The 8767-nt window shown below is 40.9% G+C and overlaps 1 protein-coding gene across 2 annotated transcripts; it reads left to right on the top strand.

Moving 5' to 3' along the window:
* Positions 1-1287: 1287 nt before the first annotated feature.
* Positions 1288-6746, top strand: Spp1 (secreted phosphoprotein 1). Of its 2 annotated transcripts, none has more exons than XM_055594535.1 (7): positions 1288-1467; positions 2401-2468; positions 2563-2601; positions 3431-3511; positions 4018-4059; positions 5024-5302; positions 5972-6746. In XM_055594535.1, exons 2-7 carry the CDS (start codon positions 2415-2417, stop codon positions 6323-6325), a joined length of 849 nt encoding a protein of 282 aa, XP_055450510.1. In that variant the 5' UTR covers positions 1288-1467; positions 2401-2414; the 3' UTR covers positions 6326-6746. The 2 variants fall into 2 exon arrangements, with proteins under 2 accessions (XP_055450510.1, XP_055450508.1); XM_055594533.1 differs by having other exon boundaries at positions 1290-1414.
* Positions 6747-8767: the final 2021 nt, after the last annotated feature.

The raw sequence follows: 8767 nt of genomic DNA, 5'->3' as shown, positions 1-8767 counted from the left end.
TCCATTTCAGGTAAGAGAAGAAAGGAAGTAATTGCAGGACAATATTAAATATTTAAAGCAGTTCTGCTTCTCCTATAATTTTATCTTGTTTGAATGCCTGACTACTCAGTAACGTTCTGTTAATACACATATTAAAACTAGTTTTTCTTACCAACTTCATATATTCTGGGAAATAAAATGCAAACGAGCCAATTCAGAAACACAAGTTGTGTCTTTGGAGATACTCAGTCCACCCTTTAGTGTGCACAGCTTAAAGATCTGACATCTACCCTCGCCCCAATTCAAAGACCTTACAAACCATGGCCCTGCTGAGGCTGTCAGTAACAGTTAATATATACGCTCTTAAAATGGGCAAGGGGCTTTGCAACGTGCGAAGTACTGTTTACTGACGTATACTGCTCCACGGTCGCTAGAGAGGCTGAGTGACTTGCCCAAGGCCACAAGCTAACGCTTGGCTCCTGCAGCTTCTCTGCCCAGCAGGCATGCAGCGCTCTCTCACAGACTGCTTGTTGGAGAGCCTCTGTCTAGAGTAACTCACTCTCTTCTACGTGGCTCTATAGTTTATACAGCACCAGAACCATCGCCCCGAGCTGCCCCAACAGAGCAATGAGTTTCACATCTCTGAAAGGTCACTGGAGGCATGCCTTTGGGGGCACAAGTGGAATCTCAGGGTCACTGTGTGGTTTGTCTGAATGGCAAGCTGCTGCATAGTTGAAGTGTCAAATCTGAGCTGTCTGGTTTCTGTTTTGTTTAGTGAAAGGGTCTCACTCTGTAGCTCAAGCTGACCTGGAACATGGTACGTAGCCCAGGCTAGCCTCAAACCCATGGTGATCTTCTGGAGTGCTGAGATTACAAGCCTAAGCCACTGCACCCCAGCCAACCTGAGCTATTGAACGCAAAGGCAAAAAAGGAGGTTCTCCCAATTCTGTCTGCAGAAACCACAGCTTCCTAGACTTCAGTAAATCTGATGTAGCAAATAGATAAGAGGAGAATCCATCCCTGCTCCTTTGACTTTATTGATGTTTTTCCACTAATTTAGCACCTATAAATGAAATCTCTGTAAGAATTATTTGCTCTTCCCTTCCTTATGAGTCCCTGAGTACTCTTCCTGGATTCTAAAAGCAGCCTGTAAATGAAAAGAGTAGTTAATGATATTGTTCATAAGTAATGTTTTGTGTGTGTTTCCTTTTCTTCTTTTTTTTTTTCAACCACAAACCAGAGGGGGAAGTGTGGGATCAGGTGGGCCGGCACCCGGAGACCTCATGACACATCCCTCCGCCTCCTGGGTTGGCGGAGACAGTCTGGAGCAGCATTTAAATTCTGGGAGGTCCGGGCTGTCAGCAGCAGGACAGACGAAGCTGAGCAACCTTGGCTTTGCAGTCTCCTGCGGCATTCTCGGAGGAAGCCAGCCAAGGTAAGCCTGCAGCTGGCCAGGGAGGCTGCATTTCTCCCGGCTGAATTCTGTGGGTGAGTTCAAAGAATGTTCTTTTCACTTGTCAGTCTGACGCGCACTGTTCTAGTCTTTATGGATGAGTGGGTCAGGTATTGCAGGCTTCCAGGTATTTTCAAAGTCAGTCGGATATAGAAGTTAAAAGTGCATCTTGTTGGTCCTCTAAAGGACAGAGAAAACTGCTGCTAGTACACACACACACACACACACACACATTGTAAAGTTCCATGTGTCTTTGGAACAAATGTCTACATAATTTTAAAGTGGCCGGATGAGTGTGGAGGCAATATTAATCTAAGCCATTGATAGTTATTTTTAATAAATTCATTCATTTCAGGGGGAGCCTTTCTCACTGCCCTGCTTCTGCACTTGGCATTTAATTTTTCACTTAGGTCATAACATGGAGACTCATTATCATGCCCAGAAAAGCTCTTGACCTTTCTCTGTTTTTTTATTCCAAATAGGATATCTTACCCAATTTCAAGGATTTTTTTGTTGTTGTTGTTTCAGATTTGTATCACTTTCTTTATAACTTAAGTTTAAAAAAAAATCACATTCGAAATGAAAATTGGTTAAGTGGAATAAACAATTTTCTTTTATCGTTCTATTTTCCCTCTATTTTTCTTCCCTGGAAAAAGCGCTCATTGTTCTAAGTACCGATCTTAGGTGTGGAGAGCTGGGGACCTCAGATAGTGCTGGCCTAAGCTCTGACTCCGGAGGTAAAGGTTGGATAGACAGAGCTGTGAAATTGCCCTCCCCCTGGCTGAGGGTGACAGATGGAGGGAAAGAAAAGGCACACAAATACTGATTCAAAAGCCTCTACACTGAGGTTTTCTCTGAGATATAGAAAAATGTCCATAATCTATGAGTGGTTTGGTGATAATGTGACATGAAGAGGCTGGGTTTGAACCTGTCAAGATAACAAGCATTCCTCACCAAATCTGTTACAGGACCAACCGCAAGCATGAGAGTTGCAGTGATTTGCTTTTGCCTGTTTGGCATTGCCGCCGCTCTCCCGGTGAGTGCAACTGAATTCTTAGACAGGATTCTTGAGAGTAAATGAGCTTTAGCACACTCACACACATTTCCCCCTTCACTTTTCTGTCTTAAAGGTGAAAGTTTCTGTTTCTGGTAGCTCCGAGGAGAAGCTGGTAAGCACCTTTGGGTTGATCATTTAACTGAAGAATGTTTGTCATTGTCACAAAGGTTGTTAGGAATAGCGCTTTATTCTCTGCCATTTCATTTATCTTTGTAATCAGTCGTGTTCATTTCAAAGTACTTACTGACTACCTGCAATCGACAGAGACAGAGACAGACAGGTCATTGTTCTTAATAGATAGGTCCTCTTATAATTCACTTTTTTAATATAATAAAAGCATGCTCTAGACTATTGCTACTTAGGTCCTAGGACCTTGAGTGCCCATCTCTTTCCTTGAGTCAGCAGGTTTTCCTAGAAGCAGAAAATCCCACAGGCTGAGTTTAGAATTCCGTGTAGATGTTGGCTGGAGCTGTCCGTAGGCCCGTATTTACAGCACCGCCCAAGATATTTGCTAGGGAGCTCGTTGTGGAAACAAAGTCTATATGTGCTGTTTGAATCTACTGTACTTATTGGCTGTCTTTAAACTGACTTTAAACCCAGTCTGCCTGGGCTCGAAAGCCAGCTGGGCTACTTCTCACCACCCAGCCTCACCACGGCAGGGCTTCCTCTTTGCTACTTTGGGAAATACTGATTTCTACCTCTTAAGGGGATGAAGATGCCTTATTTACAGATGCCTTTGAAAGAAGGCCTGTCCCACAGTAAATGCTATGAAGAGTGCCATGAAATGAATCAATAAGAAAAAATAAGTTATAAAAATGATTTCTGAAGTTTTGTATGAGTGGTTATCATGCCTTTTATTCAGAAATGGAAAGCATGGCTGTTTTCTTAACTTATGGCCTCTAAATAATGACAGGTGAACTCTTTTTTTTTTTTTTTAATAGCTTTACAACAAACACGAAGATGCTGTAGCCACATGGGTCAGGCCTGACCCATCCGAGGAGCAGAATCTCCTAGCCCCACAGGTATTCTTTTTTAATCTCCCCAAACTGGACATCAGGCTGGAGCAATGGCACAGCCGTTAAGAGCACTAGCTGCTCTTGCAGAGGCCCCGGGTTGAGTCTCCAGCACCCAGATATCAGCTCAAACCCTTCTTTAACTCCAGTTCCAGGGGATCTGTTGTGCTCTTCTGATCTGGGGTACTGCGTGCTCAAGGCACAATATTTACGTGCAAGCATAACAATTATCCACACAAAATAAAACACATCCATGATAAAGCCACAGCGAACAGAAACCCTAAACAGTGATGAAGGGACAGCCATTAACCACGCCATACAAGCTAGTGAGTGGGATCTTCCTGCTCAGAGGTAAATGAGTGTCTCACCAATGGGTACACTGTGCTGGTTTGGCCCCACTATAAACCACCAGTCAGGCTGAAAATAAGACCTGCTTTAGACTGAAAAAAAACATTGTTGGAATTAAGCAGCTGAGCATGTATGTTGTGTACTAATGTGTGACCTTCTCTCTCCAGAATGTTGTGTCCTCTGAAGAAACGGATGACTTTTCACAAGAAGTAAGTGCTCACATTCCTGAGACCATTGTTTGAGGGCTGCAGGAAGCCAGCATTTTCCGCAGGTTGTCCCTGTGAATCTACTTGCTTAGAAAGGAAACACATTCATTCATCATTAAAACACACAGGTTCTTCAGATAAGTTTAGTGTCATAGGAAGTGTCTGCTCATGCCTTAAACCTCTTGTAAAGTATGAAAAGCAATTTAAAGATGTTTTAACTGCTATTTGATTAGCATATCATCAATGCTTAACCAAGCCAAAATTATTTTATTTCAAAATGTTTCCTTTGCTGATATTAAAGATTATTTACCAAGTATTATTTCTTCTTCGCTGGTCAAATAAATAAAATTTCCCTTAAGATACAATTTAAATGTACAGACAATTTCTGATAAGAAAAACTAGATAAAGAGAACCATAAGACTTTCAGATTGGCGGTTTAATAGGCTGTATCCCTCGTTCACTGTATGGATTTGGGCTACAGTTTGTATAGCTGTGCATAAAAGAGTTGTCTCTTGACTATCCTTAATAATAGGGACACAATAGTAGATTTTGATCTCTCTCTTAAGGTACAGATGATCTGATATCTTGGGGAATTACATTTCAGTTTAAAAAAAAAAACCTCAATCTAGCAATTATTTGCCCTTATTACCTCATTGAATTTAGTAAATTAATAATGTACACTATTTACAAGGAAATATATGTTATCAATATGAATGTTTTACTTATAAGCTTGACTTGAAAATCTCTAAGAAAGTGATATTTCATTAAAACACCAAAAGGTGACTTAGAATGTGATTTCATTTATTTGTGTTTTACAAGGCAAATAGAGGTTTACTTCCTTAGCTTAAAACTACGGAATGTATTGTAGATGCAAAGATCTTGAAATAAAATTAAACTATTTCAACAAAACTAGCACAGTAGAAAACCCAAGCACTAACGTACTGAGCCATCTCACTTTCTGACCTAGACTCTTCCAAGCAACTTCGAGAAAAGACATGACCATGAGGACAATGATGATGATGATGATGATGATGATGGGGACCACACAGAGAACAAGGATTCTCTGGACTCTGACGAATCTGACTCTGATTCCCATCATTCTGATGAGTCTGAGGAGTCTGTTACTGCCACTTTGCAAACAGACGCTTTTACTCCACTTGTCCCCACAGTAGACACCCCTGCCGCCCGAGGGGACAGTTTGGCTTATGGACTGAGGGCGAGGAAGTTGTACCTTTCTGATGAACAGGTAAATCCCTTGCCAGACACTGGAATAGCTATGGCTTGAGAGTTCTTCTAGGAAAAGTCCCTCTCTGGTCAGCAAGCATGATGCATTTATCTAAAGCCTCCTTGATGACCTTTGAATCAGAGGTTTTTCTGTTTTAGTAGTCTTGTGTAAAGTATGCAGAATGTCTTTTAATTTTGTCTATCACACACAATTCCATACCCAAAGCCTAAGCAGTAGTTAACAGCAATTCATGTGAGTTCAGTAGCTACTTCAGAAAATGACAACCATTTATGAAATATGATGGTTATATCTGGAAGTTAAGTGCACAAGAGGAATTGTGAAATCACAGTTATCATGGGCTTAGCCGAGGGTCTGGATTAGACCTCACCTTGTCATTTACCACTCAGTTTACAAGGCAACTTTCAACGTCCTCTCATGTGAGAAGCTAACAGTGAGATGATGAGATAAGGAGCCTACCTTACAGGTTTTATCACGCACAAATCTATCGAACTAGAAATGATTGACACACATATGACTGGTAAAGTATAAAGTAAATGCCAGTGTGCTTTTTTCTTCAATCAATTCTTAAAAGGTATTTAGTACAGTTGAACCTAAATGTTAGTAATCAAAGGATTATCACACCCTTATCCATGGCTCTTTGCCTAACTCTTCCATTTGTTCCTGGTTCAGTATTCTGATGCTACAGATGAGGACCTCCCCTCCCACGTGTTCAGCGTGCCCTCGGATCAGGACAGCAATGGGAAGACCAGCCATGAGTCAAGTCAGCTGGATGAACTAAGTGCAGAAACCTATAGGCATGGGCAATCCAAGGAGCCTAAACAGGACAGCCATGACAGCACCGAGCAGTCTGATGAGATGTATATCAAAGAAAAGCCATCCAAAGCCAGCTGGGAAGCGCAGAGCCCAGAGTTTCACAGCCAGGAGGACAAGCTGGCCCTAGGCACTGAGAGTAAGAAAGATGAAAACTCTCTGAAATTCCGAGTTTCTCATGAATTAGAGAGCTCATCTTCTGAAGTCAATTAAAAGAGAGGCAAAAGGGCAGTTCCTTCCTTTGCTTTTAGCAAAAACGAGGAAATGTCTTAGGGAGGGTTAAGCAAGAATACTAACACTCATTTCTCAGCTCAGTGGATAGCTGTATGTGGAGAGGGGAACAGAGAATATTCTGGACCGTTAGCTTAGTTTGTTGCTTCATGCACATGCCCCTGTAACCTCAAGGCTTCAGCACTTTGCTTCTGTTCTTCCTTTAGAAGAAATGCAAATGGCCACTGCATTTTCATGGTTGTTATTCTTTTATGAACAAAATGTATGTAGATGCAAGCAAATGTACACGGTTAAAAGAGAAACTGTAACAGTCTGTCACTATAATCTTCTGTTTTTATAATTAGTGTATATTTTGTTGTGATTATTTTTGTTGGTGTGAATAAATCTTGTCTCTTGAATGTAGTAAGTCTGGTGGTGTCAGTTATTGCTTATTGGTTTCTCACAGTTGTTTTGCAATTTCTAAAATGTAACCATTTTAACAAAACTTGCCCAATTTAGTTAAAGCCATTTAGGGTTTTAATGCTCAGTGGGACAAGGGTTACTTGGGAGTTGACAGCAGGCAGAACCACAGGCTTTTTAAAAAACATATTCTTATTTATAACATTAATTCTAAATTATAATTAATTTTAACATTCACTAGCTAATATAAAAGCTAGTAAAAGCCTGGATGTAAACAAAAGTCAGCTTTTATGTCTTCTACCATTATCTATTAATTTGCTCAGTAAACTTTGGCTTTCCTGCCCTTATGAAACTTTGTGCAGATCATCTAGCTATCCTGATCATTCTTAGGTAAGAAGCAAAAAGAAATTAATGATGCTTCAGGTGAAAACTGAACTTCTCAGCTTCCTTCAAATGTGAAATTGCAGGAAGATCAGAATGGTGTACCTGCCTTTAGTTTTTAAAAGTAGATTTCCGCACTAGAAATCATGGTAACAATCTAAATGTATTCCAATTGACAAATGACTAATGAAAATATGGAACATATATGCACTACCTAGAATACTATTCAACTTTAAAGAAAAATGAAATTTGCAACTAAATGGATGAAAATAGAAAAGATCGTATTAAGAAATACGATCAAGAAAAACAAATGTATCTTATTCCTCTGATTCCTAGCTACAAATCTTCAGCTGTGTAGCTTGGAGTAACTGCAGAAACTAGGAAGTGAAAAGGGACAGTGGGGTATTAGGGAGCATGGGGAGATGGGAATCGTGGGGTACAAGTGATTTGAAGGGGAAATGGAGGCTTTGATTAGGGAGAGGGTGAGAAAAATACAGAAGATGAAAGGAGAGAAAATAACAGTGAGGGTATCTGAAAATGTCATAAGGCAGCATATGACTATCTTCCTACATAAAATTACATGTAATGCATAGATGTCTGTGTATGCATATACAAATAGAGTTTAAGTGAAAATCTCCCATCTGGGCTGGCGATGCTTTCCACAGAGCTGTAGACTATCTGTCAAACCCCACAAGCCCAAACATAAGAGGCCTTCTTTTCAGCTGTTGGTTATAACTGCCCAAGAGACCCCAAGACATGGTAGGGTAGTACTGTGGCCTTGGTTGCCTTCCAGTGGTTGAAGATAAAAGTCCCTATTTTTGAAGGGACTTTTGAAGGGACACCAAGCACTTCAAAACTGGACCTGGAAGGTCACAGCTGGATCTGACCTGAAGGCCTCTTCCCTAAGGACTGGCTCTTGTGGCCATAAGGCACCTGCAAGCTTCCAAGGCACTGAAGCAACCAGTAGTCACACACAGCTATGATGCCTATGACTAAAATCTCACTAAGGGTTCAATGGTGGTGTGTATATCTTGGCAGTAACCAAAAGCTCTCTACTTGGGCTGAAGTCCTACTCAACAAGAAGGAACCCATAACTTGTACTAGAAGTTTAGCCAATTAAACTGGGGCTAGTGACGTCATGGGCGTTGTAGAAAAACCTACACCTACTACCTCACTAAACCAGCATAATCCTTAACAACATTCTAAATACACACTCTTAAAACCACAGCTAATTATAAATCTAACTTCTCATGAAGGAAACATCTTTTTGGTACAGATGAAGACCATTATAGAAAACCACAACTTATCAAAGTGAAAACAAAAAACAAAAACAAAAACAAAACAGTAAGTGACTGTTTGTGGTTCCCAACCTCAACTGATATATCTAAAACTCAATTCCTGCACCGGAGGCTCAGATCATGAGAAGAGGGTGGAAAGACTGCAATGGCCAGAGGATCAGGAAACCCACTATAAGAATGTGTCTCCTGGGAATGTTAGGGAAGCCATGCCCGTGTAGTCTCATCAGTATGGCTGCCTGAACAAGACCTGAACAAGGACAACAACAGCAGACATGCTAACACGGAAGGGAGAAATCTCATGGTGCCTAAACTCTAATCGAAGAACTATATACAGCTAAGGAATACA

Source organism: Psammomys obesus, unplaced genomic scaffold (genome assembly GCF_907164565.1).
Source record: "Psammomys obesus unplaced genomic scaffold, mPsaObe1.curated_primary_1811, whole genome shotgun sequence".
Classification (NCBI taxonomy): domain Eukaryota; kingdom Metazoa; phylum Chordata; class Mammalia; order Rodentia; family Muridae; genus Psammomys; species Psammomys obesus.
Note: the sequence above shows the minus strand (reverse complement) of the source record. Positions and strands in the feature narration are given on the sequence as shown.

Bases quoted from the DNA above. Each gene is read 5' to 3' on its own strand.
- Spp1 (XM_055594535.1), top strand. From the start codon at position 2,415: ATGAGAGTTGCAGTGATTTGCTTTTGCCTGTTTGGCATTGCCGCCGCT. The intron at 2,469-2,562 runs GTGAGTGCAACT...TCTGTCTTAAAG, and splicing joins GCATTGCCGCCGCTCTCCCG to GTGAAAGTTTCTGTTTCTGG. The intron at 5,303-5,971 runs GTAAATCCCTTG...TTCCTGGTTCAG, and splicing joins TGTACCTTTCTGATGAACAG to TATTCTGATGCTACAGATGA.